Source organism: Octopus bimaculoides, chromosome 1 (genome assembly GCF_046866305.1).
Source record: "Octopus bimaculoides isolate indiv1 chromosome 1, ASM4686630v1, whole genome shotgun sequence".
NCBI lineage: Eukaryota > Metazoa > Mollusca > Cephalopoda > Octopoda > Octopodidae > Octopus > Octopus bimaculoides.
The window spans coordinates 168,215,121-168,239,914 of record NC_142928.1 but is presented as its reverse complement, the minus strand read 5'-3'; the positions used below and the strand labels follow the sequence as shown (position 1 = coordinate 168,239,914).

General features: G+C 36.5%; 1 protein-coding gene across 4 annotated transcripts in view; it reads right to left on the bottom strand.

Moving 5' to 3' along the window:
- LOC106869316 (choline transporter-like protein 2) overlaps window positions 1-24,794 on the bottom strand; it is a 160,334-nt gene that overhangs the window by 70,943 nt on the left and 64,597 nt on the right. Inside the window, exon 1 of one of the 4 annotated variants that reach the window (XM_052972467.2) lies at window positions 11,546-11,744. The exons of the other annotated variants lie outside the window; for them this stretch is intronic. Within the exon in view, the coding sequence (XP_052828427.1) occupies window positions 11,546-11,603 (58 nt within the window). The 5' untranslated portion in view covers window positions 11,604-11,744. Of the gene's footprint in view, window positions 1-11,545; window positions 11,745-24,794 lie in introns of those variants that run through there. 4 annotated transcript variants of the gene reach the window in all.

The window sequence follows — 24,794 nt, the reverse complement described above, 5'->3', positions numbered from 1 at the left end:
GCTTTTAATGTTTTAATCTCTGTTAGTGTGTGCGAACATTTTCTTTTTATGTGTATGAGGAAAAGGAAAGTGTTTAATAAATTGTAATGCATCGCTCCCTCTTTCAATTTATCTGTCTCTCCCTCTCTTTATCTGTATGTGTATATTTGTGCATGTGTGTGTGTGTTTTACTCTCTCCGTTAATGTGTGTGAACATTTTCTCTTTATGTGTAGGAGAAGGAAAGAGTTCAATAAATTGTAATGCGTCGCTCCCTCTCTCAATCTATCTGTGTATGTCTCACCCTCTCTCTCCCTGTCTGTGTATGTCTCACCCTCTCTCTCCCTGTCTATCTGTCTCTCCCTCTGTCGGTGCCTGTCTCTCCCTCTGTGTGTGTGTATGTGTGTTTGCCTCCAGTGCCAAAATGTACTGTCACCAAAACAGGTTGAGTGTCCAGTCAGCCATGTCAAATTGTCAACATAAAATTAGCCACACACAATCACTTCATTCCACCAGAAGACTGCAGTTGTAGCAAAGCCATGGAACAAAATTTTAGTATGGAGTTTGTGGGACAGATACAGTGAAAGAGATAGATAGATAGATAGAGAGAGAGAGAGAGAGAGAGAGAGAGAGAGAGAGAAAGAGAGAGAAAGAGAAAGAGAGAGAGAGAGAGAGAGAAAGAGAGAGAGACAGACAGACAGACAGAGAAAGGACCTTCTAATTCATACGAGTAGAATTGTGTGTAGCATCAATAAAAAGACAGAGATAGTACAAAGTGCATTGGTGCAGGGGTTTACATATCAGTTAGAAGAGCAAACAGAAAATCACAAATTTGAAGATGAGGTTTTATGGGAATCTGTGACATCCAAACCTTTTTCAAAGGTATCAATGGGCTTAGAGAAGAGAAATAAGTTTTGCCAGCAAAACCAAAGCTGGATTTTGACTTTGCTGTAGAGTAGCTGGTAAGCTTCCAGTAAGTTAGTCATCACTTCTTTTTCCATGAAGTACAATGTTAATTTTTGCATTGCAGGGTACTGATGATTGAATTATTGTTAATTATATTGCTGGTACTTATTTCATTCATTAAGACAAAAAGTTAGGTGGAGAGCTGGCAGAAACGTTAGCACGCCGGGCAAAATACTTAGCGGTATTTCGTCTGCCGTTACGTTCTGAGTTCAAATTCCACTGAGGTCGACTTTGCCTTTCATCCTTTCGGGGTAAAAAAAAAAAAAAAAAAAAAAAATTACAGCCCTTGTGGCTAATCTAAATGAAATGAAATAAAGACAAAAAGTTAATATCAAAGCTCTCATCTACAGTTTCTACTCTATATCCTTTCACCTACAATATTTGAGCTGACATTGTAAACAGGAAGAAACTAAATACACTAAGACAGCTTGGTATTCTACAATTTCATGCACCATCACAACTGCTACTAACACCACCACCAATAATAATAACAATGGTGATCATAAGGAAGAGGAGGAGAAAACTAGTCTTTAAAGTACTTAATCTAATTGAAAGAAAAAAAGGCTCCAACAATATAAATAAAATAAAACCCAATAGACTTTGGACAATGAGATATAAGTTTACTCATATACTCTCCTGTGTGTACTCAGCTTACATTTTGAAATGTCTCCTTCCTAAGTCATGATAAAAAGCTAATTTTATAGGCAATATCAATATTACTGCCATAATCATTTTAATTATTTTATTTCTCTTTTGCTAGTTTCAGCCATTGGACTGGAGCTATTACTGGTGCACTGCTTTCAAGAGATTTTACTTATTCATACAGTACTTATTTCAGCCTGGAACTTTTTTTTCTCATCCCTAATTTTTGAATAGCTAAGTTACCTTTTGATATATAGGAGCTATAACTTAGCACTATTTTTACACACACACACATCTCTCTCTGTTTACCAGTTTTCTATATCATCATCATCTTTTAAAGTCCAGCTTCCATACTGGTATGAGTTGGACAGTTTCACAGGATATGATGGGTCTAAAGACTGCCTTTTGCTCCAGTGCCTACGTTGGCATGGTTTCTATGGTTGGATGCCCTTCCTTATACTAACCACTATATTAAGTATGTGTGTGTGCATGCAGGCTTTACTTTGTGGATATAGAGTAAGCTTAGCAAATTTAACCACACAGCTATGTTTTTTATTTTTATTTTTGTTTTTAACATGTTAGCAAGAGTTGAGTGGATCAGTAACACTGCCTTTTCTATATTTATATCAAGTCTGTGTCCTGTTAAACATGAGGACCAATGTTCTTAAGTTTAAATCTACCTCAGTCATACACGACCTACATTTCCAAATAATGAAGCCATATTATCCTGCATACATCTGTTTATATACTGTCTAAATAAGTAAATGCCTATGATGTTCACTTTATTATTATATCATTATTATTAGGGCACACTTTTTTTATTTTTTTATACCATCATAAGTCAGACAGTTCAAGAGGAACTGATGATCTAGAGAGCTGCGCCAAGCTCCAGTGTTTGCTTTGGCATAGTTTCTATAGATTGATGTCCTTCCAAATGCCAACTTTGTAGAATGCACTGGGTGTTTCTTTTTCTTTGTGGCACTAATGCTAGTGAGGCAAAACCCATCAGTTGTGTGGGATACAGTATTGAAGAAAGTGAAATCATGACAGGACAGGTGTCTTGCAGAAGAGGTGAATATATGGCTTACTCTCAAGGTACAAGGCAATTATGAGAGACAAGAGGGAGAGGAGAACAGAAATGGTGGGTGGGTAGATAAGTGTGTTAGAGTGTGAAAAGAGTATGACATGATTAGAAATGGGAACTGAAATGGTTGCGGAGAGTATTAACTTGGGGAAGAGGAAGAGAGGGAAATGAGAGTGGATCAGGGTAGAGGAAATGATAAGGGACAGCAGTAGGGATTTAATGTGAAGTGTAGGAGAATAAATGGTATCATTTAGCGCACTCTATGAGTAGTGTCATAGAAGATTGAGAGAAGGAAGGGAGTTAGAAGATAAGTTATGGGGAAAAGCTTGAGAGGGCCACATTTTTGCTAAGATGGTTGGGTCTTCTCAAGTACAGCATATCACCATTCATCTAGGTCCTTTGACAAACTCCCCTATGATGTCTGACATTTTGAGGTCAGTCTTCGCTATTACATCCCATGTCTTTCTAGGTTACTCGTATTTTATATATACATCAAAAGCTCAAAATGAATATCTTTGACTTAAAGCAAATACAAATATACATACATAGGGATTGATTTGTCTATCCATTTAGATAGATAGATAGAGACAGAGATAGAGGCGGATATAGAGATAGAGACAGATATAGACATAGAGAGAGATAGCTATAGAGAACATGCGTAATGCTCGCAAGGAATGAAGCCAGTATGCTCTGATGGATGTGTAATGTCAGTGTGCATACTCGACAGAGTGTAAGTACCTTGAGAGAAAAGTTGGACCTAAGAAGCATCAGTTGTGGTGTGCAAGAGAGACGATTACGCTGGTATGGTCATTTGGCGAGATTGGATGAGGATAGCTGTGTGAAAAAGTGCCACAGCCTTGCGGTTGAGGGTACCTGTGGAAGAGGTAGACCCAGGAAGACTTGGGATGAGGTGGTGAAACACGACCTTTGAACATTAGACCTCACCGAGGCAATGACCTGTGACTGAGACCTTTGGAAATATGCTGTGTGTGAGAAAACCCGGCAAGACAAGTGAGACCATAACCCGTGGCCTTTACCAGGGGTGTAGCCAGCCCACTTATGCTTACCTTTCCTTCTTTGGACACAAAATTCTGCTTGCAAAAGACCTGTTGAGGCAGTGAAATCGAAATCGAAAATTGAACCAAATTTGTTGACTGGCACCCATGCTAACCTTCCTTCATTGGACACTAAACTCAGCTTGCGAAGACCTGTTGGGGCAAGTGAGATCGAAACTGAACCAAATTCGATGACTGGCACCTGTGCCAGTGGAGCGCTAACAACACCATCCGAGCGGGATCACTGCTAGAGCAGTGGTTTCGCTTCTGTGCTGGTGGCACATAGAAAGCACCATTTGAGCGCGATCGTTTCCAGCTTCGCCTTACTGGCACTTGTGCCGGTGGCATGTGAACAAAACATTGGACTGACTCCTGTGTAGGTGGCACGTAAAAAACACCATTTGAGCATGGCCGTTGCCAGTACTGCCGGACTGGCACTAGTGCTGGTAGCATGTAAAAAGCACCCACTACACTCTCGGAATGGTTGGCGTTAGGAAGGGCATCCAGCTGTAGAAACTCTGCCAGATCAGATTGGAGTCTGGTGTAGCCATCTGGTTCGCCAGTCCCCAGTCAAATTGTCCAACCCCTGCTAGCATGGAAAGCAGACGTTAAATGATGATGATGATGATGATGATGATGATAGATAGCTATAGAGATAGATGGATAAATAGATAGATAGAGATAGATATAGAGATAGATAGATATAAATAGATATAGATAGATATAGATAGATAGATAGATAGATAGATAGATAGATAGATAGATAGATAGATAGATAGATAGATAGAGATAAATATAGAGATAGATAAAGATAAAAAGATAGATAGATAGATGGATGGATAGATTTATTTATTTTGGGAGCTCCTCTATGCTGATGACCTTGCCCTAATTGCGGAGTCACTATCAGAACTAGAGGAGAAGTTTCAGGTGTGGAAGCAAGGTCTAGAATTGAAGGGCCTTAGAGTCAACCTAGCTAAAACCAAAATCCTAATAAGTAGGAAGGTAGATAAAACACAAACCCCTTCAGGTAGATGGCCCTGCTCAGTATGTAGAAAAGGAGTAGGTAGTAACTCTATAAGATGTACCCGGTGCAAGCTATGGACACATAAGAGGTGCAGCAACATCAAAGGCAGGTTAACTAGCAAGTTAGTTTTTGTTTGTGGCAGATGTTCAGGTGCAATAAAGACTGCAAACAAACAGGAAACAACTTCTATCTCATTCCAGGGTGAAAAACTAGAGGTAGTCGATAGCTTCCGCTATCTGGGCGACCAAGTTAGTAGTGGGGGTGGGTGCGCTGAAAGTGTAGCTGCTAGAATAAGAATAGCCTGGGCAAAGTTTAGAGAGCTCTTACCCCTGCTGGCGACAAAGGGACTCTCACTCAGAGTAAAAGGCAGACTGTATGACGCATGCGTACGAACAACCATGCTACATGGCAGTGAAACATGGGCTGTAACTGCTGAGGACATACGTAAGCTCGCAAGGAATGAAGCCAGTATGCTCCGTTGGATGTGTAATGTCAATGTGAATACCCGTCAGAGTGTAAGTATCTTGAGAGAAAAGCTGAACATTAGAAGCATCAGTTGTGGCGTGCAAGAGAGACGATTGCGCTGGTATGGACATGTGGTGAGAATGGAGGAGGATAGCTGCGTGAAAAAGTGCCACACCCTAACAGTTGAGGAAACCCGTGGAAGAGGTAGGCCCAGGAAGACCTGGGCTGAGGTGGTGAGGCAAGACCTTCGTACATTGGGCCTCACCGAGGCGATGACTACGGACCGAGACCTTTGGAAATGGGCTGTGCGTGAGAAGACCCGGCAAGCCAAGTAAGATCGTTGCCAGTGCCCCTGGACTGGTTCTTGTGCGGGTGGCACATGAGATGCACCATTTTGAGCGTGGCCGTTGCCAGTACCGCCTGACTGGCTCCTGTAGGATTTTCGAGCGAGATCGTTGCCAGTGCCCCTGGACTGGCTTGTGCGGGTGGCACATAAAAGACACCATTTCGAGCGTGGCCGTTTTCGTGCAGGTGACACGTAAAAGCACCCACTACACTCTCTGAGTGGTTGGCGTTAGGAAGGGCATCCAGCTGTAGAAACTCTGCCAAATCAGACTGGAGCCTGGTGTTGCCATCCGGTTTCACCAGTCCTCAGTCAAATCGTCCAACCCATGCTAGCATGGAAAGCGGACGTTAAACGATGATGATGATGATGATGATGATGATGTAAGCAGTTTGTAAAGTAGCATGTAAATACTTTACCAAATAAACTAGCACTTCATTTTAGAAGCTATAAGGTGATGCACAAAAGCAGAAACAGCTGTAAGTTAATTAAGCTGATTACAAACTTCTTGTTCCCTTATTTAATTTCGTATATATGTCAGAAAGAGATAGAGAAAGGTACAGATAAAGAGGTTGTGATACTCTCACTCTCTCTCTAAGTTAAAAAGACTACATCACTTCCCAGATCTAGCCTACATTGCATCTTTATTATCAGAATAGATCATGTTGTCAAGGAATCTGATGTATATTTTGAAAAAAAGACAAAAAAAAAGGGAAAAAAAACCAAGTTATGTTATCGATAACAGCTGTTGACCAGGCACTATTATCATCAAATGATAACTACAATAAAATCATTAATAGTGGGAATGATAGGTATTGAGCAGAGATCAACAATAAATTTAAGTTGCCTAGAGCAAACAAGTTTGCAGATAGAAAATTTCACGTTTGCAGTTTGAAGTAGTATTGATTACTTGAGACAGTTGACTCCTCTAACATATATTATCTTCATATTCTGGTGCGCAAAAAAACAAAAAAACCAAAAAAAAAAACCAATGATTTCTGCTTTAAACCTTATGAGGCCTAACTGCAACTCAAGGAAGGCAGGGAGGAAAGGAATCAATATATGTTTTAACCAGGAATATGGTGCAATAATTACGACAACTCAATCTGGAGAGAAAGAGAGAGAGATCTGTACATATACACAAATGAACATACAATGAGCTAATGAAGAAGTCCATATATTGTCACTCAACATGCTAGAAATAGCAGCCAACTTTTTCTCAAATAAATTCTCATCATAGAGTCTTAAAAAGGGAAGGACATATTACATAATGTAGCCCTAGATACATTATGCCTGAAAAACGTTGGGATGGTCGTCAATGGAATGTCTGATCGTATATTTTTTCAATCAGACAAGATCAAAGGATAAACATACTCCACTGAGGAATTTTAATATAACTGAAGCATGTTCAGTAATGACTGGTCTCATTGCCCATTGCAATTTGAACTTCGGAGTAACATCACTTGTCTTAACCCTTTAGCTTTCAGATTACTCATTCAAATGTAAAGTTTATTAATTCATATTATTTTGAATAAATCATGCATCATCTCATAACTTTAAAATTTTTATGGTGTGATTGCATAGCTTTAGAATAACATGGTAAGGCCAGTATCAGAGGCCAGATATTGCCAGTTTGAAGACAAAACAGGTAGAATATTCAGGTCAGATATGGTTGGTTTGAATGCTAAAGGGTTAATGATAAGGATTTTTCTTTTCATAACAGGTATATCTTTCAGCTCAGTTCATTGAACATGTTAGGCCTCACTTAATATTTTCTTCATGCTGAAAGACAACTCTGAGAAATTTGCCATATCATTATTTTCAACTGCTGAAGAAGTGGATGCTTGTTTTTGTTTTCTTTTCACTAAAACCCCTACATATTTTCACAATCATTCTAAGTTCTGCAAGAAATCAGCTATATTCAAACCTTGAAGGAGATGAGCTGCCAGTTAAAATGCTTCAGTTATGCAGTATGTTACAATGACTCCATTAGGATTTGAGGACCAAGGAAGGACCCCACTCTCTGTAAGGCTTTGCATCTGTTTGGGCTACCAAATTCTACTCCCAAAGATTTGTTAGATCCAAAACTATGATAGAAAACACTCACCACAATGGGGAAAAAAAGTATGTTGAACAACAAAACCTTATGGTATTTCTACCCATCTCTATTATCTCCCTTTAACGAGGACAGAGTTCACCTTTCATTCTCATCTGAAGTTGACAGAATAAGTATTCAAGAGAATGTGAAATGTAATTCATTGAAACTTTTAAAGGTGGTAATCTAGCATGGCTGAAGTCTATTGACTGAAATCCTTTAACTCTTTTATAGATATATTCATCCAAAATTTCATTATCCTTAACTGCAGAAAGCAGTTTTATATACAAATCTATCTTCTGTTTGAAAATATTTTTGTAGAGATATGGCAAGTTTATTGAAGCAACAGGACTTGCAGAAAATACCAATTCTATTTTTTTTTTTTTTTAGTTTTGGTAGATATTTACCATCATAACAGGAATAATCATGAAATTTAATTCCACTGCTAAAGGGTTAAGGTGGTAGCCCAGTATGGCAGAAGTCCAGTGACTGAAAACAGTTATAGAAAAGATTATGCATAAAACAGTATATAACAGCTGCAACCATCCATTAAAGGCTAGAAACTTCTCTTTTTGCAACATAATTAACTTATCAAATTTTTTATTGATATTCTGTTTATAACTGCTTAGTAGACATATTGAGAGAGGTGGGGGAGAAAGAAAGAGGAGAGGAAGAGAGACAGAGAACACAGAGAGAGAGAGGAGCCAAAGAGGGAGAGAGGACATAGTGGGAGAGAGAAGATATCGGGAGGGGGAGAGGGAGAGAGAGAGAGAGAGAGAGAGAGAGATAGAGAGAGAGAGAGAGAGAGAAGAGATGGAGAGGGAGAGAGAGAAAAGAGATGGAGATGGAGCGAAAGAAAAAACATGGAGATGGGGAGAGAGAGAGAGAAGACATGGAGATGGAGAGAGAGTGAAAAGACATGGATATAGAAAGAGAGAAAGACATGGAGATGGAGAGAAAGAAAAGACATGGAGATGGAGAGAGAGGAAAGACATGGAGATGAAGAGAGAAAGAGAGAGAGAGAGAGAAAAGACATGGAGATAGATAGAGAGAGAGGATGTGGAAGGAAAGAGAAAGAGAGGATGTGGAAGGAAAGAGAAAGAGAGGATGTGGAAGGAGAGAGAAAGAGAGGACGAGGAGGGTGGTGGGAGAGACAAGATGTGGAAGGAGAGAGAAAGGACATGGAGGAAGAGAGGATATGAGAGAAAAGAGAGAGGACATGGGGGAAGAGAGAGAGGACATGGAGGAAGAGAAAGGGCGTGGGGGAAGAGAAAGGGTGTGGGGGAAGAGAAAGGGCGTGGGGGAAGAGAAAGGGCGTGGGGGGAAGAGAGGAGGAGAGAAAGGGAATAGAAAGGAGAAAGAGGGAAGGAGGAGTGGTAAGAGATGTACATTAAAAACTTATGGTGAGAAAAATGTGAAAGAGGTTAAGGAAACGAGAGAGAAAGTAACATAGAAAGATTGATAAGAACAAAGGGGAGGAGGAATATACATAGATATTCAAAGAAAGACTATAGAGGTGGAAGGGAGAGAGAGAGAGAAATAAATGGAAAGATATCGATTGCAACAAAAGGAAAGAGACTTACACAAAGACAAAACAAGAAAGTAAAGAGAGAGCACGAGAGAGAGAGAGAGAGTCAAAAGGAGAAAATGAAAGTAAGTGGAGCAGAGAGAATTAGAGAAAGCTACATCGATAAAGAAAAAGTCAGACAAGTAAGTTTTGTATATGAATTTAGGTAAAATGGGGGAGGGTTTTGAAGAACTAGTTTATCCACATGAAAGCGACAACAAACTTTATAATATCAGGAATGGGCAACCTTTTCCAAACAGTAGGCTTTATGAGACATTGTTCATCAGAACTTTCACGATAATTCTGAAATGATATTTTAACATTGTGTAGATATGGCTGTGAGGTTGAGAAGCTTGCTTCTCAATCATGTGATCTTGGGTTCAGTCCCACTGCATGGCACCTTACACGAGTGTTGTTCTACTATAGCCCCAAAGCCTTTAGAATGGATTTGGTTGATGGAAACTGACAGAAGTCCCTGGTACACATGAGTGTGTGTGTGTTATTTCTTTACTACCCACAAGGGGCTACACACAGAGGGGACAAACAAGAACAGACAAACGGATTAAGTCAATTATATCGACCCCAGTGCGTAACTGATACTTATTTAATCGACGCCGAAAGGATGAAAGGCAAAGTCGACCTTGGCGGAATTTGAACTCAGAACGTAGCGGCAGACGAAATACCGTTAAGCATTTCGCCCGGCATGCTAACGTTTCTGCCAGCTCGCCACCTTAACACACATGAGTATGTGTGTGCGAGTGTGCGCGTATGTGTGTTTTGTTCATGTGTGTGTGCGCATGTGTGCATGTGTGTATGTGTGTGTGTGCATGTATGTGTGGTGTGAGTGTGTATTCTTTTCTCGACACAAAATGATGGCTGTAAATGAGTACCACTGTGAGCACAATGAGCACAAGTGGGGTTGTTTGCTTCTAGTTTTCCATGGAAAACATTTGGCTGTGAGAAAATATTACCTTACTTAGTAAACAGGTGGGTGTTAGTGACAGGAAGAGCATCCGGTCATAGGAAATCTGCCACCACAAATTCCATATAACCCATGCAAGTATGGAAAAGTGTAGGTCAAATGATGATGTGTGTTAGTGAATTGGCAGAGTCAGAGTGTTGAATAGATTATCTTGTTCTGGCCTTTGGCACAATTCAAATCTAGCCAAGGTTAGCTTCACCTTTTATCTTTTCGAGATCGATAAAATATCAGTGAATTTTTAGTATGATGGGATGCCTTGTGGTATTTATTTAGGTTATGTGAGCTCTGAGTTCAAAATCTTGCCTAGACTATGATTATAGTGAAATAACCTCTTCCAAGTGAACTGACGAACAGTTAAAAATCAGAAGTGGTTGGGGACCAAAAAAAAGTTTATATCTTTATAGAGGAGAGACTCTCAGGACTCAATAGATACCTGTTATGATGATGATAATGAAAATAGTGCAGCTACAATATGTATTACACTAAACAAATAATAGAACATGCTCAAGAGAAAGCAAGAGTAAATGGGAGAGAAAAACACCAAATTAGTCAAATTCAAGATTTATGGAAAAAAGCATTATGTGTGACATACAAGAAGTCATAAAGGGTTGTATATCATCTGAATGTTCTAGGTACCTCATGCCTGTATTAGACAATGTATCAGAGAGAGTGTCCAGAGATGCCATCACCATGAAAAACATTAGCACTGACATAACACTTTATGTTAGTCATCTCTGGTTCATATTCCAATTTGTTTGGTTCATATTCTGATTGCTTCATATTATCATTGCATTTCAAGGTTATAAAAGGAACAGACTTTGATGTGATTAGTCACATTTAGTTTTAAAGCAGAGTTTTTCAAAGATGATTAGGCAAGAGATATGGATTTAATTTTCAAGAAATTTAAGTTTTGAAATGATTGGGGAAAAGTCAGTAATGTTACGATTTGTAAAAAGTTCTAATATCACAAACTCCTCACTCCCTATAAAAAGAGTGCTATAAATGATCCTATAAGATAGTGAGCAAGCAACAACTTTTGAAACTAGTGTTAAACATGGTTCCATGTAAATTTGGGGAGTTTGCAAAATAGAAATTAAATTTCGAATTTTAAGCCTGCTTCCATGATGAATAATGATAATGTGGAAAGAAATGCCATGAACAGTTATCATCTCAGATTCATTAGTTATCAAAATATTGAGCTGTGAGAAAGAATACATGGGGTTGTCAAGGTAGGGTAAAAGGGAATTGGCATCAAATTAGCTAAATTAATCTTTTAGTAATTAAGTCAAATAGATGGGCTGATGTTTTTGTTGTTTAGCACCAGTTCAGCCCTAGTCAAACAGACCTGTGATCAAATGCATTTCATCTGTGATCATTCCATATTTCCTTAAGACATAATGCATCTAGACCTCCACCGTTCAATGTGCACCTCCTGTTTTAAGACAGTAGTATATTTGAGGTAGATTTGGTTGCTACTCCTAACTGGTTGAGTAACTGATGATATAGTGACTCTCTCTTATGGATATATAGAAATAAGTTGTGTCCTAAATCAAGATAACATAGAAAAGTATTTTATGAATTAGAAATTGGAGAAAATTAGAACTTTTAAAAATTAATATATGGAATGACAGGGGAAATGGAGAGAATTGTTTTTTTTTAAATTGTGAGAAATAGATAGCTAGAGAGATAAAGACAGAGAGGAAGATGGATAGAGATAGAAACAGAAAAATATAAAAGGGAATAATTAGTTGTGGCTTATTGGTCACACCATATAAAAATAAAAATGCATGATGATAATAGCTAATATGACAATTAACATCATAATAAATTGATGAACTACGTGTTACTTTGAATAAGCAACAAGTAAAATAAACAGAACAAACAATTTTATTTCATGACACCATGTCTAACAATTTGACCTTAATGAATGATGAAACTACAAAACAAGAACAGTTATAAATATCTAAACAAACTTAATGACTGATAACAATATAGATTATCAAATATCTTTTTATTATGAATAAGAAGTACAAATAACATTAGTTTTCATTAGAAACAAGATAAACACAACATTAAGGTGTAGACTATTACATTAGATTAGATTGGATTGAATTGGCTAAATTGTGAAACTATAATTAATAGCTGTGAGGAGATGGGCAGTCAGAGAAGGACAAATCACTAACCATTTTCATACCAACCTGTTCTAGATTGCCTCAAGTTCTACGATACAAAAATCTCTTATTTCATAGTGCTCAAAACTTAAATAAAAACCTTCCATCATAATTTTGTGTAAGAAATGGAAGGTTTTAATTTAACTTTTGAGTACTAAGAAATCAGAGATTTTTGTATCATAGAAACTGAGACAATCTAGAATAGGCTGGTAGCAAAATAGTGATTTATCTTTCTCTTCTTTATGCTCCAAACACCAGTTTAATAATGACAAAATTACTTTTAGATTAGTATTGATAACTGAAGCAGCCTCAGATTAAACTACTGGTGTGTATAACATAATGTGTAAAAAAATATGGGAAAGTACTTGTAATATGTTGTCTTGAAGGAAATTTATCAAAATATTAAAAACAGGGTTTTCACACTGAATGTCTTCAAGGTGAAAAATGGCTTTTTTTTTCTAGAAGCTGACAGTTTTGTATTCTAGGAGTTATAGTCTAGACTTGATCCCTAGCTTATTGTTGGTGCTTACTTTGATCCCTAACTTATTACTGGTACTTATTCTATCATTGTTGTAATGAGTCAGATGAACCTATGAAATTTTATGTTTGCCTCAGTTGTAATTGTAGCAGTGGTAGTGTTGTTTTGGCAGTTGTTATATTGCTGTCTGTTTCTAGGATAGTCAAGCATAAATGTTATGCTTAGTAATAACTCATTAAGTTATTTACATTATTTACATATTTTAACTAATTCACCCAATTTATGCCTTGTAGTTTTGTGTGTTTGCATGTGTGTGTGCATATTACTGACAGAGACATACAGAAATGTTTCTGGCAGTAACACACACAGACACACAAATGCCTTTCCATAGCACCTAGTCATAATTATATATATTTAATATATATATATATATATATATATATATATATATATATATATATATATATATATATATATATATATATATATATATATATGTCATGTTCTGAATATCATTCTTAAATAGCACAAGCTAGGTTACTCTCCAAACAATAAAACTAAGATACAAAGCTATAAAAGCATGTAAGGCATACAAGGTGAACAATTCTGCTCCAGTGTAAGCAACATATCCACCCACAGACATTCAAATGGTTCAACAACAATACCATCTTAAAACTGCTAGTTCAACTAGCCTGACCTAGGTAAACATATATGCAGCAACACTGGTTTTTTTTTTTCTTTTTTTTTGGACCACACCAGCACCATTGTTCATTGACCAAATACACTCTGTCTTCCCCACTGTAGATACCACTAGATGCTTCATAGATACATGAACAAGACTCAATGCCAACCACTGCAACATGGTTCAGACCAATTAATTTTTCACTCTAAGCTTGTCATGCTTTTAGCATGACAAACTTAGGGTTAAAAATTAAAAGGTTATTCCTAAGTATCTCGTTTTATAAATGTTCAGCCTACAGGTCCACACTAATAGTGATAGCTGGACTTAACCAGCAATAATCCAAAGACAAAGTTTCAAATTACTGTGCTTAAAACTCATTTTTCAAAATCAACACCTCTCTCTCAGCTTCCAGTGGTTTCTGTTCTGAAAAATAAAGAATTAACTAAATCCATATCACTTTATTTCTTTAATTGAAGGTCCCAAATAAGGTGAAGAGCCACTAGGTATAAGGGACTACAAAGGAGAAATTCAGATGAAAGGAACGAATTTACTTTACACTTGAAAGAGTTCGAGGAAGGGGGGGGGGGGACACAATGAAATGGAAGAGAGTTCTAAAGTTTGGCACATAAACCCACTTGATGCCGTTTCCTCTTTTTATACATACATGCTATTTCCCCACACTTGTCTGATATATTTAATTCCTACTCTCAAGGAAATGCATCCCTCTGGAACTCTCTCCGATCAGATTTCCTTCCAACTACTGAGCTGGCAAGGAAGGCTTCTATACAGTTGCTTGATCTTCTAGGAATAGCAAGCAAATCTCCCTCACATCACACTTTACTGTTTTAAAAAGAAGGAAGGACACACTGAATAATGTTGTCCTAGATAAAATGAATAGAAAAACGAACAGGATGGTCATGGTCGGTATGTTTGTTCATCTACTTGATCAGATCTAACCTTATGCTAAACAACCCTATTAACCTATAACAATTCAAACATTTAATGCTCCCTTTATCCCTTACTTTCAATCCACAAAAAAAAATTTTAAGGTTCCACCACGTAAATACCTCTAAAACTTAAAACATAAGTTTATTTTACTTATGGGGAGGGGGTCTATATTCAGTTGGAAGTTTAGCCAAAATTTGATTGAATCATCCTGAAATTTCTGGCATTTATTGATAAAAATTACTCAGATGATTACAAGCATGTACTGTGAGTTAAAAACACTAGATAAGTAACACACAATAACAAAGTAAATTGTCAACACTCCTTGTCATTAGGAGGCTATTTAAAATATTTTGGCAACAATGCATGCATGTTTTGTGTGAGTATGTGTGTATATATGTGTGTGCATATGTGTATTATGCATAATTAATGATACATAAACTGTGATTGTGCCAAACAACAGGCCATGTCAGAAGTTATACTTTGGAGTCTCTTGCACCCTTATAGAGAGCAGTGACCACTAAACTATATTAATGTTATTGACAGAGACGCAACAGGAAACTGAGGACCAACCGAAGTTAATGGAGAAAAGACACTTGATATGGCATGGTAAAATGCATCTAAATTGTAGCAACTCCAAGAAGATACATAAAGGCATTCAAACATTAACTGAAAAAGCACTGAATCCCTATCAGTATAAAATATATTCTTAAAAGAATAGTCGACAGTCGTTATATATATGTATAAATAAAGTTGGACTTGCAAACATATCTATAACATACTAGGTTCACACAGATGCATTTATTTATAGTTATTTTTGCATATACCAACTCTCAAGTAAATAAAACATGCAAAATTACCATGGTTCAAATTCAACTAATTAGCCAACAGACATTGCTAGGAATACTGTTCAAGTAAATATAAAGATCCATTCTTTAGCAACAGGAGAATGCTGAGAAGAATAACGATTTCTAAATTCAGTATAGAACTTTTGTTCAGAGTTTTATCAATTTTGCCACTCTTTCTATTATAGGCACAAAGCGTGAAATATTTGGAGGGTGACAAGTCTGTTACGTCAACCCCAGTGCTCAAATGGTCCTTTGTTTGGCCCCAAAAGGATAAAAAGCAAAGTCAACCTTAATGGCATTGGAACTCAGAATGTCAGACAGACAAAATTCTGCTAAGCATTTTGCCTGGCATGGTAAAAATTCTGCCAGCTTGCCATCTAAATAATAATCGACCTTTAAATTATAGGCACAAGGCCTGAAATTTGGGTGAGGGGATAGTCGATTACATCGATCTCAGTACTCAGCTGGTATTTATTTTATCGACCTCAACAGAATTTGAACTCAGAACGTGACGATGAATGAAATACTGGTATGCAGATTCTGCCAGCTCACTGCCTTAATAATAATAATAATAATAATAATAATGGTTTCAAATTTTGCCACAAGGGCAGTAATTTTGGAGAAGGGGGTAAGTCGATTACATCGACTTATTCAACTGGTACTTATTTTATTGACCCAGAAAGGGTGAAAGGCAAAGTTGACCTCAGATGAATTTGAACTCCCAATGTAAAGGCGGACAAAAAATGCCACAAACCATTTTGCCTAGTTTGCCACCTTTATGATAATAATATCAACAAAATAAGCTTCAAATTAAGTAGGTAAATAGTAGGAGCACTGTGTGACTTTTCCTTTCCTTAAAGCATTTTATAGTATGTAAAGTGTTTTGGGTTTGTGACTTCCTTTGTGTTTCTTTATGAAGTCTCAAATAGTGTTTTCTTCATTTGAAATCAAGTGTTGTATGTGCGTGTGTGTGTGTGTGAGAGAGAGAGAATACTGATAGTAACTCTCTAAACAATTCAAGAAAATTGATTCCTAACATAATTCCACATATATTTGGAGAGAGGATATTGATTAGATTGATCTAATACTGACCCTCAGAAGGAAGAGAGTCAAAGTTGATCTCAGCAGTATTTGAACTCATAATACAAAGATACACAACTAAATACTACAAGGCATTTGGTCTGAAGCTCTAACTATTCTGCCATTATGAATTTAAGAATGAAATTAAAATAAATAAAACCTCAACCAAGATTTAAAACTTGTACCAGACACAACTTCCTGTAAAGTTAATTCCACCCAACTCTAAAGTCAGGGAGGAAAATATTTTTGCTGACTCAAATACTATTTTTTCCTTATGCTCATTTCACAACCATAAAGTTATTTCAATTTAGGTTATACCTGAACCAGCTAACCTATGATATAAAATATCCCAGTTATGACCCATCTTTTTTATTTTATTGTTATTTCTATTTAGATGTAGCACACAGATTTAATAATGTTGTCTAAAGTATGCGCTGGCTGAATCGTTAGTATACTGGATGAAATGCTTGGCAGTATTTCGCCTGTTGCTGCGTTCTGAGTTCAAATTCTGCCAGGTCAACTTTGCCTTTCATCCTTTCAGGGTTGACAAATTAAGTACTAATGAAACACTGAGGTCAATGTAATCGACTCGTCCCCTCCCCCAAATTTCAGGCCTTGTGGCTATAGTAGAAAAGATTATTTAATTCGTTCTTTTGCAAAACTGGTTTTCTTAGGCAAGCAGTAAAACCAAGGCAAGCAGAATTATGGACTGTTATGTGCCCAAACTACATGAAGCAAAGTTTAAACTCTTGACATATGATCATTAGTTTAAAGAATATTCAATAATCATGTAATCAGAATATTTCACTTTGATCATATGACAATTGTATTTGATCGGACATTTAAACAAGTATAAAAGCTAAGAACAGGATGGAAGTTTTAAGTGGAACAATTTGGTGATCCAACTTCTCGTGTTTTAACTTTGGCAGAACAGTTAAGAAGTTTAGTGACAGATGAGAAAGTCCTATATACATTGGGTCACTAGGACAGAATATGTATCAGTCAAGTACTGGAGCCAATTCAATTACTGGCATCCCTCAAACTTTCAAATAAGAGATTGCAGCTATGAATCTCAAATGAGTTTTCTTAGTGCTACTGGAGCTTTAAAAAGACTGGACGTGGGTATCAATCATGGTCAATGTGATGATCACACACTACACACATTCCTTCCAAGCATTGCTGTAAACAGTGGAAGTTAGCTAGAATGTTAAAACTTAGTGTGAATGCACAGCAGAGTTAAAGGTCAATTTGTGCCAAGTGGCTTCACTCTCCATGCTTTAGCTTCATTACTATTGCAACAGTCTGGATACTTATTTATCAGACCATGTGTACACACCATGTCTACCAATTCAGTATTGTTACTATTTTAAAGAAGACAAACAAGGAGAGATTACTTGTGAGATAATAATTTGAGTCAATAAACTGGCTAATTTGATGACACTACACTTAATAGACACAGGGGATTAAGATGTCAAATTAATGCAGAACAAGTTTTATCTTCCATGTATTAACTTCCTTAATAATTCAATTTCATCAATTTAGGTTAATTGATCAAAAGATCTCATACACAGAAGATTTACAAAGTTCAAACTCTTGTTAATGAACAAGAATAAAAACATTTCAATTATATATAAACATTTCAGGATAGACTGGCTGGGGAGTTTAAAGTACAATAGTCATAACCCATAGCTCTTATGATATATTGTTGAAAGCATACATTAGTTTCAAGATGTGCAATTAATACATATCAACTCCACTTCTTGATACTGTTTTCTGAATTATTCATAAAGTAGTTTACTGTTGGATGTATACTTCATCAAAATATTTCCACCTCTTCCAGTCCACTGCCATTCTTGTCCAAACTGGAATTGTACTTCCCTTCAATGCCTTCATGCATTACCTCAATGTCCCTCCTCCCTGCCACCACCACCACTCCAACCACCTTCTCAATCTCTCGTGCAGAAACCATTCAGTAGTTCTTTTTGTCCATCTTATTTAACTCTGTTCTGCTTAAATGACCTACCAGCTCTCACTTTGCTTTTGCTTGAAGTAAATCTCTAACTCATGTAGTGGTCTATGTAGCTAAATAGTTGAATGATCTCCCTTGCAAGAAGGATTATAGACTAACCTCCCTTTACTAAGTTTCTCGAAGCATCTGTCATAAGACATGATTCTTAATTATCCAAAGATCAGATGGTGGCAATAACCAGGTAGCATGTCAAAAACAAATATAATTTTGTTAAATGAATTTTGCAGTCATACTATACCTCAAAATCTTGGTATAGGTATCAGAAAATCCACTTTCAGAATTAATATTCTTAACTGGTTTTGATGCTAAAGGTAGTACAGAATAACTCTATAGATTTCAGCCAATCAGTATCTCTGGACAGTTAGGGATGGGAGATCAGTTGTTAATGAAATCACAATGAAGACTGAAACCTGCCCAACTGATTCCATTTTTCTGTCACCAGAGAAATTGCATAAAAAGATAGTTGTATTGTTCTGTAGTACATTATATCAAGTTTGCACAAAAATAATTAAACTTTTTTCACTATCAACTTTAAAAGCAATGTGTCTCTGCTTAGAATAAATTATATTAAAAGAATCCATTAAAATCTTTATGACAGTAAGAAACAAGTCTATTTATTCCAGTAACATAGAATTCTAGAATCCTCAAACCAATGAATTCTTTGAAGGTATTTTGAACTGTTGCTTGGTTGTTGATCTCCTTTTGCAGGAAGTTATTAAGATGCTTGGAGAAAATAGTACTTTGTCAGGGAGAGGCCTGGGGATTAAGTTGGGTTATTAATGCACCAATAACTTATCAATTGGTTCCCTTTTAATTTATGTAATGCTTACATGATAGCAACTTATAGCTAGGTAGAAACTGCTTATGTTGCTCTGCAACAGAAAAGCAAGGTTTAGAAAACTGAACAAAGAGTAATGATTCTGAAACTAATCTTACCAATGTTGGAATGTACTCCGAATACTATAAAATGTTTCATACACAGATACATACATTGGTATACTGTTTTTTTCTTTTTCTTTTTAAATAAGGTATCATATGAAACAATGTTCAAATTTATTATTTAAGCAGACACTTTTTAAGTGACTATAATACACACTTCATTTATTGAACAGAATCAAAGCATATTGTTTGTCTCCCACCATCAACCAACAATCTTCCAAGTGAGCTTTACCATTTAAGCAATTATCATTTAATGATTCATAAAATGTAATACTAATGTTACAGTGTGGTTACAATGTTTGCTTTGCAAGCATGTAATCCTTGCTTCAGTCTAAACATGTAGTGTCTTGGGCAAGTGTGCTTTACTTTAGCATTGAATAAAAATAAAATGCTCTGTGAGTGTAATTTGTAAGACAGACACTGTGTAAAACCCATTGGAGATATATATATATATATATATATATATATATATATATATATCTGTAAAAATATGTGACAATTATTCGGTAGCCATGATAAAACTCTGAGTTTCGGATGCCAGGGTGGAAACCCATGCCGCCATCTCTTCAGTTATCTGGCCATTGAAAATGGAGGAATTTTCAATGGCCACATAACTGAAGAGATGGCGGCGTGGGTTTCCACCCCAGCATCCGAAACTCGGAGTTTTATCATGGCTACCGAATAAGTGTCACATATTTTTACAGATAAATTCCTCTATTTACATAATATCGAGGTCTCTTTCTTTCTTTTGTTGTCTTTTCTATCAATATATATATATATATATATATATATATATATATATTGCTCATTTTTTTACGGTGGAAGTTTAAGTAGATAAAGCAATAAATGATAGCATGTATGAGGTGATATCAAAAAGTTCCCTGACTAGTTCTGTAGCATGCCAACTGATAGCAGCACATGGTTGTGTGGCAGTGAGAGCTGGCAGTGACCTTCATAAGGCAGTGTGCCAAGTGACATTGATGAGTTTACTTCACAAGTTGTAAAATCTGTGTTCTTGGGATCACGTGTAAGCTGTAGTCTGCTACAGAGACATTGACCATGCTTTGGCAAACTTACAGCAATGAATGCAATGGGTTGTACAGAAGATTTCAAGTGGCACAGGTGCTTCAAAAGCAGAAGAATGTCCCTGGAAGACGATGAGTGATCAGGAAGGCATACCACCTCATACATAAGATCCAAGATACATCTCACTGATGCTCTCTGAGATGCATCATCAGAAACACTTCTGGAGTCTCGGGGATTTTGGGGTCTTTCAACATCAGACCCTGCTACTTAGCTGAGCCAGCCAAGACTAGTCAAGTCCTAGCTTGCATCCCAGTAGCAGGAAACTACTAGTCTATCCTCTTCATGTAAAGCCACCTAGTGGCCATCTCTGTAGTTTCAGTAATGGAATTTAGAACCCTCCTCTTTGCTGCACCAGTAACTCCAAGCCCAGTCAGAACTTTGCAGAATGAACATCCACAAAACTCACTATTTTTTTAGTGTGTTGACGGAGATTCAGCAGCAGATCAATAACTTAAAAATATAAACTTAAATCTTGTTAGAGTTGATAAAATATGTAACAGTAACAATGTTTGAGAATATGTATTAAGATAGTTTCTAAACATTCATCAAATGTTCAGAAGTTTATTATTATGCCTACAGAAGGGGAAAAGTTGGCTGACAAGCTTAAATATGGTTGATCAACCCTAATGAAAAACATTCACTTACACCTGGCCTAACTAGTGAGTTTGATGTCTTTGTAGGGTGCAAGAGCTGGGACAAATGAGAGATTAGATCTGACATATCTAATCAACAATAACTAACGTACATATCTTTTACTTGTTTCAGTCTTTTGTCTGTGGTCATACTGGGGCACAGCCTTGAAGGATTTTAGTCAAACAAATCAACCCCAGTTTTTATTTTTTGAAGCCTGGTACTTATTCTATCAGTCTATTTTGCCAAACCACTAAGTTACAGGGATGTAAACACATCAGCACCAGTTGTTAATGCAGGGAACAAAAACAAATACAAAAGACACACACACGTTTATATACACACACATGTACACAATGGACTTCTTTCAGGTTCCATCTACCACATTCACTCACAAGGCTTTGGTTGGCCTGAGGCTATAATAGAAGACAGTTGCCCAAGGTGCCATGCAGTGGGACTGAACCTGGAACCATGTGATTGGGATGTAAACTTTCAGAACTTTAATTATAGATTGTTGTCCTCACGGAATAATTGAGATTCAAAAGAGTTGAAACCCCCCCCACTTCATGGAAAAATCATTTATGGTTCTATTTATATCTCTTGCTTAAGAAACCACTGTAATGCCAAGGGTTTAAACTTATGAACTATAGGAGTATAAGACTACATCATTAGAATGCTTTATTCCTAAGACAAAATATCATTATTAAATAAAGTGTAAGTTAGTGTAACAAGCTTTAAACTCAAAATTGGCAACAGTTCCAAAGAGTTAATTATACATTATGACATTACACCAGATCAAAAACTATTCTTTTGTATTTGTATATAAAGATTCAAAGTTGCCATTGTAGAGTGCCAAACTATTTGTCAGTTACATATCTGCATTTGAGACATATTTTGAGTTCAAATAATATTTTTGTCAGCTGAATACAATTTTACCACATCTGCTTAAGTATTCAAAATGTAAAGAGCCAGAAGAAATACAGCAAAGCATTTTGTCCAATAATAACAATTATACTAATCCATTAACCTAGACTCGTGTTTTATTTTATTGATCCCAGAGACATAAATGGCAAAGCTAAACTCAGAGTATCAAACAAATTTTTTTTCTGGTCTATATTCTAACAATTTTACCAATTCACTGCCTTTAAATCTCATCTACCATCTAAGGACAAAAAAAAAAAAGGGTAAAAACTGGAAGCAACATTAGTCAGATGTAAACAAAAAAAAAAAGATGGAATGCATTTGATCACATGTCCATATAGTCAGAGCTGTCTTGGCAGCATTACAGGCTCCAAGAAAAATCAATACACTGGGTCCTATCGTATTTACTTATTGAAAGGGTCTCTCCCTCAGAGTGAAAGGCAGACTTTATGATGCCATTGTACAAGCAGCTATACTACACGGCAGTGAAACATGGGCTGTGACAACCAAGGACAAGTGTAGGCTTGGAAGAAATTAAGTTAGCATGCTTTGTTGAATGTGCATGTACAACAAAGTATAAGCATCTTGAGAAAAAAGTCAGGTATAAGAGGCATCAGATGTGGTGTGCAAGAGAGATGACTGCATTGGTATGGTCATGTGATGCATATGGACAAGGACAGATGTGTAAAAAAGTGCGGATTTCTGTAGAGGGGACCTGCGACAGAGGTAGACCCAGGAAGACATGGGATGAGGTGGTGAAGCATGATCTTTGAAGTTTGGACCTCATGGAAGCAATGACTAGTGACCAAGGCCTTTGGCAATATGCTGTATTTGAGAAAACCCATCAAGCCAAGTGAAATCATAGTCGTGGCTGATGCTGGTTTTATGTAACTGGCACCCATGCCAGTGGCATGGAGGAAGCACCTTTTGAGTATTGGGCCTCACAGAGGCAATTTGGCTTGATGCTGGTGGCATGTAAAAAACACCTTTCAAGCACTGGGCCTCATGGATGCAATGACAAATGACCAAGACCTTTGGCATTATAAGAAGCCCCATCAAGCCAAGCGAAATCATAGTTATGGCAGATGCTGGTGTCACGCAACAGGCACCCATGCTGGTGACATGTAAAAGCACCCATTATACTCTCAGAGTAGTTGGCATTAGGAAGGGCATCCAGCCATAGAAACTATGCTAAATCAAACTGGAGTCTAGTGTAGCCTTCCAACTTGCCATCCCTGGTTAAACCATCCAACCCATGACAGCATGGACAGTGGATGTTAGATGATGATGACAGCAAGCAAGAATGATACATAGATCAGAATTGGGTCCTTAGATCCATGAGGCCTCTAGGCAACAGCTGTGCACCCATGCCTAAAAACAGCACAATATACAATCATATTTGATTAGGGGGTTATACAATAAAAACCATGAGACAAATTATAGCAATAATAATTTAAATCTTATAGATTATTAATCTCTCCCTCAGGTTTTTTGTATGCTTTGATTTAAGTTTAATCTAACCTCTAATCCTTTTTAGATACCATATTTTTAGACGCATTCATTTTCCGTGGCTTTATTTCTAACAGAGTTTCAGTTTTTGAAAACCCAGCACTGAAAATGAAGCTTTATGAAAATCAAATCCAAACCTAAATATGATTGTTTTTATGTAAAAATAAGATATTTGAAGAGAAAGAGAGATTTAACAAACTTAATTGTAGACAAGAACATAAAACAAGAATGCTGAAGTTAGTTAATAACCCCAAAACTATAAAAGAGTCTATGAAAGTTCAGTGCTTTTACTACAGAAATGATATATGCTTACTTTAACAACTATATCCTAGACTGTAAACATGTCATATACATATGAATTTAGTAGAACGAGGTAAATACAATACAGTCATTTTTAGTGATAGGACACATAGTCAAGGGAAATTTAGTATAGGATAATGCTTTGTAGAGAGGGAGGAGCAGTCAATTTACCTTCTACTTACATACAAGATACTTATTTCATTAAGCCTAGAAACAAGGTCAAACTGGGTGGGATAATCTATTTTCGTACATATAAAGGGGCATAACTAAATTCTGACTTCTAAGGCACAAGACAGTTAACTTGGTAGGAAAGGACAATCAATTATATTGACTCCAGTACTTCACTTGTACTTTAATTTTCCAGCCACAGAGAGTGGAAAGCAAGGCCAACTCAGAACATAATAACATGTAACTAATTATTACAAAGCATTTCAGTACTCCCATTTTGTCACTTTCTCTCTGCCCCTTTCTATATAATATCATAGTAAAAATCATTTGAAAATAATTAAGAAATCCACCAGGAACCAATATCTCATTAAATAAATAGACTTGCCTTGGGTTAGAACTGAAAACTTATATTTGTCAACAAATATAGACACAACATAATAGAAGTGAAATTTTAGCATATGATCACACACACACACACAATGTACACAGTTCCTATATATATAAAGGGAACACAAATGACATTTAAAATTTATCATGTAATACAAGTTATATAATAACTAAGAAATGTAATATACTAAATATCAGTTTGTTTTAATATTTGACTCTATATATAATATTATATATTACATATACACATTTTTGTATTTATTTTGCAGGATACGTGATAAGAAATCATGTGTTGAAACAGATATTGTTATATTTCGGGATGGTCATTTAATTTATTTATTTAATAAATAAATTTGTGCACTATATACTGGTTCTTCTCTTCAGCTTTATTATTATTCTCATTTTAGAGTTCTTTATCTTA